Here is an 18,151-nt window from a genome sequence, read left to right as displayed (position 1 = left end):
ATGTGTCTCTTATTTTAAGCTTGCTACTTTAGTTTGATCAAAATGTGAAGAAACGAACCCTTGACTTCCCATTTCTATGATTTAGAATGATGTGGAACAGAGGCACATTTCTTTTATTCACTCTTTAAAATAGAAAAGGAAAGATAATATATCACTTGAGATCTGTTTGGTTAAAGTTGCCCATGTCTGCTTCAAATCAATCCATCCATTTTCTATATTGATGCCATGGGCTGATGCCTGTCTGGAGCCATCATTGCATTAAAAACATTGTGGACCGTCAATAGATTACCACTGCCAGTCTATCACAGGGCAACACAGAGACAGACAATCATATAAACATGAGCACACACACAACCTAAGACCTAAGGCTAGTCTAGAGCCAATGAATACAAAAGGCATATTTTTGGTTCTGTGGGAGGAAGTCAGAGAACTGAGAGGATCCACTCATGCACAAAAAAAACATGCAAACCCCATTCAGAATGTCTCTGGCTGGGATTTAAACCTGCAACCTTCCTGCTGCAAGGCAACAGGGCTAATAACTGTGGCAAGTTTTAGACAACTGGTACTGAGACAAACCAACCAGGATTGAGTTTATCTTGACACCATAAAGAAGAATGGCAATAAACAAACTCCACAGCTCACTGCTGCAGAACCTGGTTGCAATGACATACCAGGAGTCTTAGGAAACAAAATATAAGAAAAATGAATAAAAAATGCCAAAATATGTGAACACAAATACAATAGCCACTATATTGTACTATTGTGCAAGTTATAGGATAATGGGTCGTTTACTTTTGTCTCTCACACAAAATGTAAACAATTGTAGTTAGAAAAACACAACTGGAACTTTAACTAAGCCAGGATCTTTGGTTAAGATAAAAGCAGAGCTTTTCAGAACCTCTCTGGGTGGTTCCGGAATTAAAACAGATAATGGATAAGTATCTGTACTTGGTGCTGAATAAAGATCTGTGATGCTCTGGGTCAGTTTCCCATTCAAAGCTCTTGTGAACCTTGTACAAGTATATGATACTGATAACTCAGGGTATCAGTAAATACAAACCTGCTGGCCTCTGTATTTTTTTTGGTCCTTCAACAGGATAATGATTGAAAATATGTTGCCAAATTAATGGGAACATTTTTCCAGGCAAATAAACTCACCCTTATTCCTGGGCCACATCAGTCTTCAGGTCCTAAATGTGGTTTATTTCTATGATCTGTAATAACATTATTAGCTGTAGCAGTGGCCTCAAATGACTGTGCTCACACAACATCTCATGCCTGCCTTTCGGTGGGTGGGGATCTAAATGCCATGTGTGTGCTGGAAAAGTGACAGGGACAGCTGGGGAATGAAATCCAGTAAGGAAGGATCTGGGACATGCAGATCACAGGGTCTGTAGTGCAGCGCTCTGTCGCATCAGCTTGGTGAGGAAAAGCTCAGCCAGGAATCAATGTGAGTTTTACAAGCAACCAGGCGGTACAGTGGAACTGCTGCTAACAGCGTTCAAGAGCCCTGGAGATCAATCAGCAGCAATTGTCTTTAGCAGACCTCTCATTGCTTCAGGAGTTGGTGATTGAGTTAATTGCATGCTGTCATAAGTGACGGAAACATTATCGCTACAAAGGTGATGGGTGGGAAGCAGTCCCGCAGCCTGTCCAGCTCAGAGTTGAATGAGGTGAGTGTGGGCCAAAGAAAGAAGGGTACAATTAGAGATGAGCAGCCCAGCCTGTCCTGGGCAGCTGAGAGGATCCGTAAACAAACCAGCGTACACTTTGGTTTCAGTACTCTGAGTTTATCCATGCGGGGGTTGAATGAAACCCCCGCCGAGCTGTGGGAGCTCCAGGACCTTCAGAAACTCAACTTGTCCATGAACTGTCTGTCCTCCTTGCCTCCCGCTCTGGGTTCTCTGGACAATCTGGTGATTCTCAACTTGTTGGGAAACAACCTGTCCAGTCTCCCCCCTGAGATCGGCCTGCTGAAGAAGCTTCGCGTGCTGTTCGCCTCTCGCAACCGCCTGAGTGAGGTTCCTGAAGAGCTGGGCTCCTGCACACACCTGGAGGTGCTGAGCTTGGCCAACAACCAGATCTCCAGCCTCCCCAGCAGCCTGGCTGCCATGCATCATCTGACCAAACTCAACCTCAGTCACAACCGCATTGTTCACATCCCCTCCTGCGTCTACAGCATGAAAGGACTGGTCTTCCTGCACTTGGCCTGCAACCGCTTGGAGACCATAGCAGATCAGATTCAGGACCTGGTTAACCTGAAGATCCTGATTGTGGAGGGAAACAGCATACACACTCTTCCAAAGACTTTGTGTTTCTTGGATTCATTAGAGCTTCTCAATGTGGACTTTAACGAGCTGCAAAGTGTGCCTGACGAGATGTACCAGCTGAGCAGACTCAGGCGGTTAGCCTGCCATCCACTGGATAAAGGACTTCATATAATTCACAACCCGCTCCTCAAGCCTATCCATGAGGTGCTGCAAGGTGGACTCAGTGCCCTTTATAACTACCTCAAGCCCACTTAAACAAGCACCACTGTTTGTGTGTGTATGTTGTTTGATGATTCCTCGGCACCTTGGTGGTCATGCACCATTTGACCAAACTCACTCTGATGTTTCTACGGCAATGGTCTCAAACGCCAGTCCTCAAGAGCATGTGTCCTGCAACTTTAAGATATGTCTCTGTTTCAACATACCTGACTCCAATGTTAGCTTATTAGCAGAGCTCTGTGGAGGCTAGTAAAGCAGTTTAGTCAATTTATTCAAGCATGTAGGACATTTATGCAGGAGTCTGGACCTCAAGGATTGCAGTTTGGTCTACAGCATGAAAGTTCCTGGACTTCTTTCACTTGGAAGCAATGGCTTCCAAATGACTGCAAGCCATTGCTAACCAGATTCAGGGCCTGGTTAATCTGAACATTCTGTAATGCATCAGCTGAGCAGACTCAATGAGCTGGCATGCCTTCTAATGGATATTTGCCATTTACTATATTGGATTTCATATGATTTAGAACTAGTGGTGGTTTTTAATCGGGAGGATATGACTCTCCACCCAGGGTGGCATGGCATGAGTGTCCCCATTAGCACTTAAATGAATGACATTTCTAGCTAATAAGGTTCAGGACCCTCTGGTACTTTGACCAGTGCAAACACAGCAAGAAAATATGGCTGATAAATGATGCTACAGTTGGTATCTGAGCTGGAGCTTTGAGGTTGATCCTAATTTTAAGTGGTATATTACAGTTTTGTTTTGTTTGTTTTTTTTTTAAATTAGGGCTGGAAAAATGAATCCTTCTGAATATAAATTTGTTTTTGTGAAGCATAAGACTATAAAATAAATTGCATATAAGAAAAATGACTGTGTGTTGTGGTACAAAAATACTGGGATGGGTTTATGAAAGAGTTCATCACTGTAATATAACTCTTCTCTTAAGCTTGTCCAGGAGGCAATGCAAGGTTAAATTAGTGCTCTCTTCAGTTACATTAAGTCCAAATGTGTCCATGTGCTTGCAAATTTGTGCATTGAAAGCATGATCATTATGCTATAAGTCTAAAATTGTCCACTTTATCACTATGACTCTGTAAAGATATATTGAATTTTGCTTGAATAGCATTATAGTTCTTCAAACTCGCATATCCAGTTTTGTTATGTAATGTTGTTGAGATAAGTTGTGCAGCTGGTGTTAAAAATTCACAAGTCTACATTGGGCGCTGATTTCTCATCAGCTGATCCTGGTGTTGCAGTGTGAGTCTGACACGGGTAAGTTTAACGGCCGAGCAACTCTCCTCATTGTATTCAGGTCACAGGGATCAGGTGTGTAAAGTCAGTGGAAAGAACAGCAGGGGGTGTTGAAGATTCCTCAACAGATTAAAAAGAAACACACACACAATATGGAGACGATTAAATATTGTTCCAGTCATCAGATCAAAGCATCAGAGGGTGAACCGTGTTGCACCACCAAGCAGCTGACAATAAAGATGGGAATAAAAGGTTTTCCAAACACAGTAAAGGTAAATTAAGGGTCATAAAAGTTTAATAAAGCTAAATTAATATGCTTTTGATGTTTCTTTGAATTAAATTGCCAGTTTGGACACGAAACATCAGCACAGGAGTTGAATTAAACATTTGAATAATACATTCAGCTCTGAATTTAAACTTCATGGTCATTTCTGTTAAGCATTAAGCTGCATTATTTATAAGCATGTCGTGTGTTTGTTAAAGAGGAAATCTACTGCAAAATTCTCTAAAACTGAATGTCCACTGCAACGAAAATCTTTTTTTCTTCTAAAACAACTCCATTTCCATGCAACTAAAATGCATTTTTGCATATTCAGGCTTTGCTACCGGTCACATCAAATTGCCCATTCTGAAAAAGCCCAACGAAAACAGCAGGTGCAGCGTTCATATTCAAAAAAGTGTGACTTGTTTCATGCTGCCTTGCACATCTAATCACTGAAAACATGAAGGATTTTACTCTTGTAAAAACAGTCTGTTCCTAAAAAGTGTTAGTAGTATCATAAAAAGAAAATTAAACATCTCGAAACTTATTGAGGTGAAACGTACTTTGACATAATGTAAAGCTTATTACGAGTTGTTTTTGTTTCTTTGAGTTATCTCAGTCTAAAGAGAACATTAGTTCTACCTGCTCAATGGTTGTATGAAAATATGTTGACACTTTTACCAAAATGACTTTAAATACTAAATTCTGCCTTAATTTTCTAAAATGAAATACAGTGAAATCAATCATTTAAGTGATTAAAGATTATTGAATCTAGCGGAAACCAATAAAATCCTAATAATCAGTAAACCTACTGCTGTACTTTTCTATACATTTGCAGAACATGTTATGTGGTAGTAATCTGGTTGAACAGTGTGTTTTCAGCATTAACAATATCACAAATACTCTGGATTGGAAATATTTGAATCTAAAAATGTCGACCTGTTGTGCTATTTAAAATGTTTTTAATTTCATTTCATTAATGATTACGGGAATGCAAGAGTGTGAATTCAGGTTCATCAGGTAAAGCAACTGTTTTGAATTAATGAGTAGGAAAAAGTACTATTATTAGTAGTAATCAGCAGTACGTGTTACAGCTCAGCCATTTTATCTGTGATAGAGATTTATAAGCTTATGTTTCTACATCAAGTCCTAAACCTAAATGTCTCATTTATGTCAAGTGAGACCGAGGAACGGCAGAAAAGCGACCTCTCTTGGTAAAGTATTGTTACTGCCGCTCACATTCACGCAGACACGCACACACACAGTCTATGCATTCATGATAGATGACGCCCTCTTGAATAAGTCTTTGTCCCAGATAGTGATCATGGGATATGCTGTCAAGGAAAGCACATATAGAAGTGTTGAGCCAAATGACCTGATTTCAGGTTCTGTGTGGGGCTCTTAAGGGAACCTGGAAAGAAAAGTCTGACAAACACATATTCCAAGAAATAAGATATATATAAACATGACGATGGCTACAAAAAACTTAATCTCCAGATATTTATGTGCATATTTTGAGTTAAAGCCCATTGTTAGCCATAAATAAGTCACCCAGTTAGAAATCATAAAATGCAGCATTTCTATTTTTGAAAACAAACAATAAATAATGTGAGGAAAAACTATGGGAAGGAAAAAAATAAATAAATAAAAGTAGAAAAAAATGTGGAGTAAGTCTAAATCCAACGAACTATTATGGCCAGACAAAGAGATTCCAGTTCTGTTTTTCATATTGCATATGCTAATGTTTTAAGCCTTTAGTACTTTTTCTTTTCAAAATGTTTTTTGTAAGGTGTTCTGTGTGACTGGGACTGAAAATATTTAAAATCAAACAAAGTTGTAATATGGTATGTTACAAAGTTTCTAACGCTTGAAAATGTTTGTATTAAATTACGTTGTAAATACAAACTACAAGGCATTCCACTATAATTTGATAAATGACTACAAAGTTATGCATACTTGTGAAGGTGAAAATACATAATAAATTTTCTATGTTTTGTACAAATAAACATAAATAATATTATTTTATGAGTGATATAGTAATAAAATCTGAAAAGTGTGGCATGCACTGGTTTTGAATATCTATCTTCCTGTGAGAAATTCTCACTTTCAGGTTTATATATAAATAAATAAACCTAATTTGTTGTGGAATGGGAAACAGAATAATACTTTTCTGAGAAATGATCGCTGTGAATAAGAGAAAATACAGAAATGCTATTTTTACAAACACCTTAGCTAATTTACTGCTCCATGTAGCTTTGCTCCTCTTCACTTTCCAAATCCTAACTAGAACTAGTCATAACAATTTTTCCTTTCAAGATTAACTCCCTTTTAAATCCACTTCCTGGATCCACTTATGGAAAGTCTCTCCCGTGCATTTTCTAATAAAGCACACAACACACCATGTCAGGAAAGTAATGCGCTCCTAACAGTTTACCCGTTGGCCTGTGGGCATTAAAGCTCGTGAACTTGGTGGTCAGCTGGGATCAACAATGGGCTTTATCGGATTTACTGATCCTATTTAATAGTTACGCGCTTCACCAATTCCATTTATAGTAGGACACTGTTTAATTTCTAAGAGAGTAGTGAGCGCCGACTGGCTCCTTCGCAGTTCATTCAAAGCTATTTTGCATTCTTAATCCAAAGCTTAGAAAACAGTTTAGCCTCAGTGGCAGCCAGTGATTTCTTAAAATGAGGGACAGCTAATCAATCTCATTTTGAGCCTCTGACAATCAAGGCAGGGGATAATCACAATGGAATTAAACTACAAAACCCCTGCTGTAAGGCAGCCACATGAGGAGAGACTTAATAAGTTTTTTCTTTGGAGTGCAGTTAAATTTCTGTGACTTATTCAGTCACACTGACTCTCCTTACACAGGGTGAGAGGGTTTCTTATTGACAAAGAATCAGACTCCCAGTTATATCAATTACAGTTTGCTATTTAGTTAATCATTTTCGTAACAAACTAATGGGATCAGTCGCCACAGGAAGAAACATGAAGGAGTAAAAAATAATTTGATGCAGACCAACAGGCTCCTCCACTGTTGGTGGTTACTGTTGCAGCATGAAACAAAGTTCAGACATTCGTCTTTGCAGACTGCAGTTATGACAAACGTAATTTGGCAGGCATTTAATGCTAAGTTTTTTTTATTTTTTAAAGAAGCTTTTCAGGATTCCAGTTCTGCTTTTCATATTGCATACGCTAATGTTTTAAGCCTTTAGTAATTTTTCTTTTCAAAATGTTTTTTGTAAGGTGTTCTGTGTGAACATAAATCCATATAAAGCCAATATTTTTCAAAGTATGAGGTGTAAATAGTCCGTCTATGGCATGTCTAATTTGATAATCATGTACATTAATACTGAAGAAATAATTCTTAATTCTTCAAAAAATAATATCCTGCAAAAGACACACATGAATCAAATGACTGAATCTCCTAATCAGAAGTCATTCAGCTCTGCGGAAAGCTTAGAATGACCCATTCATTTTTTTTTCAGGTGTCAAATAAGGAATGAATCTGAAAGTTGCAGTAGATCTAAACCGTCTTTCAAACTAATTTCACATTGTTGAAATGGAAAGTAATGATGTTTTGCTGCATGTATTCAACATAAATTTGCTAGTGTGGATGTTTCTCAAAAGGAATGGAGGTCAGGATTTGATCGGGGTCATGGGGTCAGGCTTTGCCTCAAGCAAAGAACTTCAGTTCCCTTCGTGTCTTGTTCCCAGGTTATCCCAGGATGGAGCAGATGGTGGATAGATGGACCGTCTGCAATGATATGGTAGGGGTTCAGTCCACTGAAGAAGGAGTTTAGCTAAATCAGTGCTCTTTATTTACCTGAACCATAACCATAAGAATGCAACTATGGGTACACAAAATTAAATTTGGCTGAGTTCAGTCTTGAAGAGGAACTGATATTTTCTTCCATCTGGTGGATCTCAGAGTAAAGTCTCTCTTTGGGACTTCTGTTTTTGTGATGAAATACACTATTATGTCTCGTTATTATTTGTGTTTCTTATACTCTAGATTAAGTCAAAGAAATGTCAAGCTGCTTTGAAATCTAATTTGTTATAGGATCTTTTCAAACCGCATATTAGCCACATTAGCATTGAAACTCAAAGGCCTTGAAAGGCCATTGAAAAGCCGATAGAAATATTTCTCAAGACCGTTATAACAACAACACCTTGGAAGAAAGTCTGGTCCCATTGAAGCATAGTATATAAAGCAATAAAATATGACTTAGGATTTTCCATAGTACCATAAATAATAGAAAAAGTTGAAAGGGAGATGCATGGTGTGAATTAGAAAATAATTTTTCACATCATGTCACCTTACCGCAACAAACTTCATTTTCTTTTTACCCATCGATTTGTATTCTCTCCTACTGAGTCAGTTCTCTGCAGAACCACCTTTGGCTCAAATGAAGAGCTGCAGGTATTTTGGTGATATTTCTCTTCCAACATTCCATCTCTAGATAATAAAATATTTGCAAAGAGTTATGTGTAAAGAGCTTAAGCTCAGACAAATTGGAGTGACAGGATCGTCACCTGTCATGTCTTTGCCCAGATTTAAAGTTTGGACTTTGACTGGGTATTTCTGAATGTGAATACACCTAAATCTATTCAGAGCTGTACATTTATAGTTTTAGTCTTGTTAGCAGGCAAATTATTTTCCAGTCCTGAAATGTTTTTTTTTTTTTATCTTTAGATCCATCTTCTCTTAAACTAAAACCTATTTCTTTGTATGTCATGAAAAAAGCATCTTCAAAACTGATGATGTTGTGTCACAGTAGTATAAAGTGGTTGTTTTCTGCTACATATTGTGAGTCACATGTAGGCTACGAAGTAAATGTTGGTCTCATTTTAACCTGAGTTCCGCATGTTTTATTTCAAACTGCAGACAAGACTTCTTATGGCTTCTTTTTTTTTTTTTAAATCAACGCTTAAAATGTTGAAGTTTTAATCTTTAATAGAGGCCAGATTTTTGGCGCTTATGAAAAATAGTTATCCTGCCAACAGATTCTTCCTACTGAGTTGTAGAGCGGTGCAGCTCCTCCAGAGTTACCCTGTGGCTCTCAACTGTTTCTCTGACTAATACTCACCTTGTCTGGCCTGTCAGTTAAAAGGGAAGGCAATAAACTGATAGGTTTGTATTTGTGCCGTACTCTACCCACTTTCACATGTTCAAGCACTGAACAAAACACAATGAGAAGTTTAACGCTTGACATGACGATGCTTGCTGCTTACTAATGTCCTCCAAAAAAACTTCTGAGGCCATTGCAGAACCGATGCACAACACTTGGACTATATTTGCTTATCAAGCTGACCTAAACCTGATTAGTAAAGTGGCATTTATTAGTTGCACTGGATCTTATTTAACGGTATCAGAGTAGAGCAGAAATGGATGTACATGACTCACTTTTCAGAGTTTTTTAAACCATGTATTTCTAATTTGAAATTAAGCACCACTTTGTTTTTGCATGACTTAGAACCACAATAAATTACATCAATTTTGGGGCTGACAAAATAGCTTATAGACACTTTTGCAAGGCATCCAAAAGGTACAGTAAGCTAAAATATATATTTTTGTATAAAACAAACTTGACCAAATGATCTAAGCATTGACAAGAAGACAATGGTGTAAGTGAGCAGCTCCAAGACCCACTGTTTTTTTGTTTTGTTTTGTTTTTTTGTCAGTAATAAATAACAGATTTGAGACCTGGCGTTGACATCGGATGGTCTGTCACTTCTTCTGTGGTGTTGTATCAGACAGCCGCTGGAGTGAGGCAGGATATATTTGTTCAACATGACTTCAAATTGTGTTCATGGTCAACCGCTGAAACACAGCCTTCAATCTCATGCTCACAAACACACCAACGGTTCTCTCCCTTCATAAGCTGACGACACACACAAACAACGACGCTGTTCCAACCAATCCCTGAAGTTCGTACTCTCCCCAACTCCCATGGCAGCTCTGCTCGGTCTGGATTTCATGCATTCCTTGAAACAGAACCGCTGCTGCCAAAACAATACCTACACACCACAGTGAGGCGTTTCTTTGAAATGCCTCAGCCATTGTTTGTGTCCTCATGGTGGAAAACAGCGACAGGAGCCATATATCCTTGACAGGAGGAGGTCATTTTGGGACTAAATGATGACCTATGTCAATCTTCTTGAATTTTAATTAGCCATAAAAAAAACTGCTGGTAGACGAGAAATTGCCGGGTATGTTTATGCATGCAAAAACAATAAGGGAATGTGACATTGTCTGACTTTGTCACTAGTTGCGTCTCCTTCCCGCTGCACAGACAAATAACCTAATGTTATTTGCACTTGCTATTTTAAATAAGACTAATTTGGAGTTACATAATGTCCATAAGAGCTTTGAAAAGCTCTGCTATAATGAGGCAACCTTGTTTTTTCGTTTTTTTTCCAGGCCAATTAATGAAGTTCCTTTGAATGTCAGCCGGCGTTTCCCTTTAATGGGATCAATGCATGAATTTGATCAAAAAGGACACACAAGGTGAACTGGGATTAAAAATCCATCTGCCAAACATTATAAAGCTACTTGTACAAAACTCAGACAGGAACATGTATAGTTAGGAAAGAAAATTGTATTTTATTGCTAGCAAAAAATAGCATATGAAAAAAATGAGTAGAATGTAATAACGACAATAATGTGCGGGTATTACTTATGAACTGTGTTTTTTAAATTATGATTTATGACTTAGTTTAGCTATTATGCAATTAAAAATGCAAAAATAAATGTTTTATGAGGATAATGTTGTGTGTACATTACAAAAAATCATCTGGTTGTCATAACATGATAAAATAGGGTCATAATAAGATAAATTCCAGGAGCAGAGATTTAAAAAAAAAAGCTACTAAAATTGACAATTTTTTAGTTTTTACCATCAACTATTCAGAGTGCTAGCATGAAATAACTGTCATATATATATTATTTTGATATAAAGTCATGTCTCCTCTCTTCACAACAATGTTTCCAGTCATTGAAAATCCTGTGGATTTATTACATCAAAGCTTTCAGGCCCCAGCAAAAATTTTGATTGCAACACCAAGTTTTGGCTGTTTTTTTTTCTTTTGCATCTTTTGCAGCTATTCTTTTCAAGATTTGTGCTGTATCTGTTGCAACTGAATTGTTGCATGATCCAGTATCTGCTCAAGTACAAATAATCAACCCTCCTCCTCTGGGCCTCAGAACCTTGGGGAGAGGTGTAGAATTTCAGTCCTAAATGGGTCTGAGGATGAATCTTTGCTCCAACACAAATAGTTTTTTTTTTCTAGAATGTTTAGTTGGCAGGAGCCTGCTATTACAACCACTGACCTCTAGGGGCTTAATGAAAGAGAGCTCTGTCTCATTTGCTTCAGTTCTGTCTGTCTCCACTGCCACAGCTGATAAATGTTGCAGCTTGTCACTAAAACCAAAAGTTCTGTCATCATAAAGTAGTCTGTAGGGACACTAGTTTGTTTGTTTTTTAATTCCTCTTACATGTTTGTGGGTATTTTCTAGCTAGAGGTTGGTTCTGACCATGCAGATTTTGTTTCAGTGTCTTTGTTTTCTCTTGTCACTTTTGTCTTTGGTATTTTTAATCATAATTCAAAGGCAAAGGAAACCGGTTATCAGCTCCTCTAGGCCTGCTGTTCGTCACATTCTGATTCAAATAATTTCACTACTTACCTGCTGACAAGTGCAGCAAAAAGCTGCTAATCACCCAGTTATGTAAATCAGGTGTGTGGAGGCAGTGAAACGCATAAAAAGGCGGGACAGCAGAGCCTTGTGGAGCAGGATTCAAAACCTTTGTTCTAGACCAGGTTCGCTTTAGACACGAGTGAGTAGACATCTGATGGAAATCTTTCCAAACAAACAGCTTTAAAGTTTTCATATAGTGCTTTGGTTTGCCTTAGTCAGTCTATACCTGAAGTATTGCTGCGTTCCGTCGGAACTGGAGCTGGGTTTGACGTCACACCTGATGGAACGGCGTTAAATTTAGGAGGTCAAGTTTTTAATTCAGGTGTGTTTGACTATCATTGTCATCCACATTCCAGTCCAGTAGGGGGCAGTGAATGGATCTTATGTTGGTTTCACAACTCAAAGTGTGTATATATATATATATATATATATATATATATATATAGTGTAGAAATATAATGGTTAACCCAAGTGTTAGGTACACACAAATTCAGCTGTCAAAAGAACTTGAAGTCAGTTATAAATGTGTTTGTGTAGTTTGTAAGAAGCGTACTTTTGTGAGAGCTTTTATTAAAAAGAATTTATTATTGTGTAATTGTTGAAAATGTAAACTTAACCACCTATAGTAGAAATTTAATGGACTCTCCTGAGTAACTGATCAGACCTCATCCAGGCATTAAAAAGATAATTCCACAAATCTTGACATTTTTCATCTTGAAATTTCTAACTATAACTTTTGAAGGTAGGCTAACTAAATATCACTTACGTTTTAACTCGCCACCTCTTTGCTCGCAAAGCAATACCACTGACAATATTCTAGAAGTAAAAGTACTGGGGTCATGTAAAGTTCATGACCCCTAAAATACCAAAGAAAAGCTAATGATATGCTTCCATGAAATTAAATTGTTGCAGATGTTTTCTTGATCAGCATCAACTGGGCGCCCCAGTGAAGCAGGAGGAGTGGACGCCTCAGCGTGTCCCTCTCCCTCCCAGTCGGGACTCAGACGCTCCCTCTACCGGCCAGACGGCGCGCAGACAGCCGCTGCTCCTCTCTCGGAGCTGAACACCGGACCACTCAATCCAGACGTAATTCAGGAATCAGGACTCACTCACACATTCCTCCTCCAAAGAGTGCAAAGACGCAGCCGTGTCCGCTCCAGTCCTCCCCCCTCACCCTTTCCTCCCTCACCGCAGGACAGGGGACAAAGGACCGAGGAGCCACTTTAGATTATCACACAGCTAAAGTACAGTTTTACTTAGAAAAAGAAGAGTTTCCAGTTAACCCCTCGGCTGGGGGTTAACGCTGGCACGGCGCTGCCGACATGGATAAAGTTATCAATTGGTTGTTTGCAGCGATGAGCCTCCTGTTGTCCGTCCAAGGGGAAGTTTTTAAAGGTAAGGATGATCACCCTGATATGTTTGCAGGTAGCGATCTCCTTCAACGCCACGGTGGCGCGGGTTGGAGATGCACTTCGGTTGAGTTTAAGCACTTCTCTTTGATGCATTAGTCATTGTGGTGTAAAAAAAAATAAAATAAAATCCCTGAAGTAACGCACTAACGTTTCAGTTTGTATTGAAGCGTGGAGCCGCGTGTGTTGCGTTTCGGGGAATGTCACATTTGAACTCCTGCCTTCAGCTGCGGAGTTTGTTCTCACCTCTGCGGTCCCACGGCGCGCGCAGCGGACAGGTGCGCTCCGCGTGGGCGACTCTGCTGCCGTTTTTACCGCCGCTGTTTGCGCGACAAGTTTTACAGTAAGACCGAGGGGACTGTTTGCGCCTAACTTTATCTTGATCTGTCTAATGTGATTAACCTCAAGGGATTCACGCAGCAAACGAGCCGCCGGTGCGCTTCTGGTTCAGCTTAAAGCAGAACCTTCTGTCATTTTTCATTAGTGCATTTCAGACATGAAGTGCCTCTATAGTGACGCATTGCACTGAATTTAAAGTACAGCTGATATTTATTAGAATTTCTGAGAAAATCATTCCAAGTTTGCTTCTTTTTTTTTTTTTTAGTTTCACTGCAAAAACAATTTAGTTTCTCCAAATACAACATATGGTGTATTTTTATTTTATTTATTTATTTTTAAGTATCACCAAGTTTCATTTAATCTCTTAATTCTGCCGTTTCTGTCATCTTTGCCCAGTGGGACTTCCAGAATAAAATGAACGACCAGACTGGGAGGTGGGGGATTTGGCGCAACAAAACAAAAAGCAGAGGGGAAAAAATAGTTTTATTAATCTCTCATCATGCATTAATCTACAACAGAAGCATAAAAAACAGAGTAATGAGAAGTAGAAACTTACTTTTTCCAAATAAAAAAACATGTACATCACTGTAGTTTGGTACCAAAGCTGGTTTTTGGTGTAGTTAATTGGTCGTCTGATCAATTTGATCAGAAGTTTATCAGGACTCTTCATGGTGCTTGCATTGCCACTTTCTCCAAACTTTTGGTTAAACTTTTTATTTGGCCGGTTTTACTGTAAACTTCACACAAATAAGTTAGATCCAAAGGTCAGTTTGTAAAACGAGTGAAGATTTTTGACCAGATTTTGGTTTACTAACATTCTTGTAATAATACTGTTAAATATAGTGACTGTATTTCTCTAAATGCATGTTTACAAGTCCCTAAATGGGGTCATTTCACATAATCTATGTGGCGGGAGGGGAAAAAAAGGAACATTAACCCATATTATCCAATCAATAAATGGATAAATCATGTCCAGACTGAGGCTGATCCCTGCAGCCAGGAGACATAACTTCAAATTCCCTCTAACAAATGAAGCTGGCTGTTCTTATTTCTGAATGTTTTTCATTGTTTTTGTTTTTTGTGCTGTTTTTTTTTTTTCTTCTTCTTTTTTCTGGGTTGAACTTGTGATGTGTAGTTTGGCTTGTTAGCAGGATGCTGTGTAGATTCAGCAGAAAGTCGATGCATTTCATCAGGAGCCTGTTGGGGGCAGCATGCTACACTCATAATATTGTACCCAGATGATGAAGGCAAGGACCTCATACAGGCAGAGTTCAGATAGACTCTGGAAACAGATTGTCGCAGTGTGGCACAAACTAAAATACTGATAAATATTTTCTAAGTTGTCACACAATCAGCTCGGGGAAAATGTTAATGTTCAGGTCAATTTTAGTGACTGAGAACTCTCTCTTGCCCTGAAGCTCAGAGTATTCCCAGTCCATTTTTTGCTTGGGGTTTATCAGTCTTGCCCGCTGGCAGCCTTGGGAACTGGAGATTTATTGGGAGCTGGCTGCTCGGCAGTGGCTCCCAGTGGTGCCAAAACCGTCGATAAATGTGCTCCTAATTGCACAATGTGTGTCTGTGTGTGTGTGTGAATATGTAAACCAGAATGAAATCAATTCGGACGTATTTCGCTCTCTCCGGGTAGGTGACGGATTAGCCACACACGGATGGAGAGGTGGAGGCTAAGCGTGCAGCAGCCAGGGCGTTTGTTATGGAGAGCATGCGATAACGGCTCAAATGATAATTAGATCACGGAGGTAACCAGAGCTCCTGCGCAGAGTATCAGGAGCTTGTGGCTGTGCACACCTCAAGTCGATCACAGACAACAGTCCTTTTGGAAAAGTCTTTTAATTTACTGGTGAGGAGTGAAACCATGACACTCCATCAGTTTAATCTCCTGTTGTGTCACCTTGCTGATCTGTCTGCATTCGGTTTGGGCCAGTATGAGAGACAAAAAGTGAAAAAACAACAAATATTTACACAAATAGAGAAATGCAAGTATTGTTTATTCTACTGCTAAAGACATTGGTAATTACACTTATCAATTCTTGTATTGTTCATAAAGTAAAACGCTGTGCATTGTTTATTAGCTGGCAGAAAGAAGGCTACTACTTTTTTTCATCAGAGAATATTTTCTTTTTGGAAAACAGACAATCATGGTCTTAAGAGTAAAGTAGCTACCTATTGTGGTGAGTTCTGTCTATTGAGCAACCAACTTCAGGCGCCATCAAAGCCGATGTCCAGGCTATAAAACCAGCTAATATTATTTTCAACCCTTTGAACCATTTCGCCTTCCAGTAAGGAGATATTTTTGCAGATAACTTCAAGTTTCTTCATCGAATAAAATGTGCTGTGTCTGCGTTTGATCTCGTTTGACACAAAGCCATTGAAATACCTACTGTAACTATGTCTGCTATTTGATTGTATTGTCAGAGATACAGCAAATACACAAAATATTTTTGTACAACATAGAAAGTAGTCATGGATCAGTTATTCCGTGTTTTTGGTCTGTCTTTTCAAATCCTCACTTTGCCATATGGGATGGCAGCTCATACTGTTTTTTTTTTTATTATTTTTTGTTAAAAGGAAATCTTTCCCTTCTACTGTTGCCACATGCATGTCTAGTATAAGGAATGTCTGCAAAGTCAATAAAATGAAGTCATGAGTTCATGATTTGAAACGCTCATCGTATGGCAGAGTAAACTGAACTTCACTGCATTATTTATTTGCAGTAACTGAATTTAACTCTGTACTTTTTGCATATAAATTGAATCAGTTGGTCCTTGTTGAGGGCCTTGAGAAGGCAATTGTGTATTTATGACATAGAAACTATTTTGAATTTTGTTATGCTTGTATCACTCTAACAAGCCATGAACAACAATAAAAGAATAATATTCTGCTAAATAAGTGCTAATATGGCCAAATTTATACAAGTCTGTCAATAAGAATAACCCAGTTGTGCTAATGTACCTGTAGCACAATTGGAAAAATCTGCAAACAGCTTCAGCATCAGGAACAATAATGTTGTCAGTTTTTCACATAAAGCAGTTATTTATTTATCTTTTGCACTTTTTTGTAAATAATCACTGCCAAAATGATGATACAGCGGATGTTTTTTTTTTTTTTTAAATAACTTTAAACTGGGATTGGTGTTAAAATATTTTGCGGCTTCCAAACCTTCAGTAACGAGCCCATGGACAATCTTCTTTTTTGTTCTATTACACTTAGTTCAGAACAAAGTATAAAAAACATCATTTAAAAAAAATCTTATTGTGTATGGCTAAGGCACTTGTTTTCTATATTATAAAGGCAGCTTTTTCTTTCTTTCCAACAGCCCTGGCCTTTGATATCTATACTCCGTCTTTTGACCGAGCACATTAAATTCCAGGGGGCTGCTCACTTTGTTATGTTTACCACCTTCTCCAGCTAGCCATAAAACCTGCCTTGTTTTCTGATAGGGGCGAGCCGCGTTGAGAGTAATGCCCAAGCTGGAAGAGTGGAAGAGCTGCAGTTTGTCACCGCAGAGTGACTGCCGCTGATAGCGTCCTGCTTGACCGATCCTGATTGTCATCCATGCTGTGACTAAGGGAGTAAAACAACACTTTGGCTGCTTGAGAAGATAAACAGCACTTCATTTGAAGTCTGGCAATAATTTAGTTTTTTTTTTTTTTTTTGTATTTATATCATCTTTCTCTCTCCCAGCTGACTCAGATTTAATAGAGGCTTTTTTTCTGAAAGGTGTCCTAAAAGGTGGCAGCTTCCTTTGTGTGAGCCACTGGAGAATGAAATTAAATATGCATGTGAATTTTTTTATTTTCCTTATATGATGGCTTCAACTGGTGTAGACGCTGTGTGGTGATTGATGATAGCACAAAGCAGAAAGTGAGGTGTCTGCGTTCTTCTGTTACTTTGCTTTTCAGACACTTTTATTATGATGATAATGAATGCTGTGGAAACGCGTGGATTTACTGAAGCCGTTCAAACACTGCACGCTCATGTGTGTTTCCAGAAAAAGGTCTGCTGAGTTTGTCAGCTGAGCTGTCTTAAGACTGATTGTGGCTGGTAGACATGAAGAGGGGGAGCACGGGAGAGTTGTCAATTATGAGGCTAAACTTTGAAAACTCAGCGTTACATTTTTGTTTTGGAAGCCTGGACATGGAGTTTATAGAGACGTTCTTATGTAGTTCACTGTTTAACTTGCAGGTTTGTGTCAAAAAGAAAACTGGATTTCTTTCATGACAACTAAAAACATGATCTTATATTATCCTTTTCCTTTTTAAAAAAACAAAAAAAAAGCTATTTTTAAATTCTGATTTAATTCATGAAGGGGGCAAATTCTATCCAAATTAAAAAGTAATTGCCCCCTAAACCTAAAAACTGGTTGTTCCACCCAGCAACAATTGCTTTTCCAGCTGGCAGCTTGTCTTTGATTTAGCTGTGGAGAAATTTTAGCCTGCTCTTCTTTGAAGAAGTGGGTTAATTTGGCCACATTGGAGAGTTTTCAACCATTGCATCCTGTTAAAGACATGCAACAGCATCTCTGTTGAATTTTAGTCTGGACTTTGACGAGGCTACTCAAACATTTATTTATTTCTAGCCATTCAGAGGTGGATTTGCTGCTGTGTTTTGGATCATTCTCCTGCACTTGAGTTTTAAGGTTAAAATCTGTGGGTTAGATATCATCTTTCACAATTTTCTGG

The 18,151-nt window shown here is 38.6% G+C and overlaps 2 protein-coding genes across 5 annotated transcripts in view; both read left to right on the top strand.

Annotated features, from left to right (window-relative positions):
- The first annotated feature begins 1,410 nt into the window (after nucleotides 1-1,410).
- On the top strand, nucleotides 1,411-3,310 carry LOC129378065 (leucine-rich repeat-containing protein 30-like). The gene has a single exon (XM_055058339.1). It carries the CDS (start codon nucleotides 1,626-1,628, stop codon nucleotides 2,523-2,525), a length of 900 nt encoding a protein of 299 aa, XP_054914314.1. The 5' UTR covers nucleotides 1,411-1,625; the 3' UTR covers nucleotides 2,526-3,310.
- A 9,446-nt stretch (nucleotides 3,311-12,756) lies between these two features.
- LOC129378055 (receptor-type tyrosine-protein phosphatase mu-like) overlaps nucleotides 12,757-18,151 on the top strand; it is a 179,012-nt gene continuing 173,617 nt past the window's right edge. For all 4 annotated transcript variants that reach the window (XM_055058310.1, XM_055058309.1, XM_055058308.1 and 1 more), the window contains exon 1: nucleotides 12,757-13,098. In XM_055058310.1, the coding sequence (XP_054914285.1) occupies nucleotides 13,026-13,098 (73 nt within the window). In that variant the 5' untranslated portion in view covers nucleotides 12,757-13,025. The remainder of the gene's footprint in view (nucleotides 13,099-18,151) is intronic.

Source organism: Poeciliopsis prolifica, unplaced genomic scaffold (assembly GCF_027474105.1).
Source record: "Poeciliopsis prolifica strain line A6 unplaced genomic scaffold, Auburn_PproV2 SCAFFOLD050, whole genome shotgun sequence".
NCBI lineage: Eukaryota > Metazoa > Chordata > Actinopteri > Cyprinodontiformes > Poeciliidae > Poeciliopsis > Poeciliopsis prolifica.
This window is presented reverse-complemented; position numbering and strand designations above follow the sequence as displayed.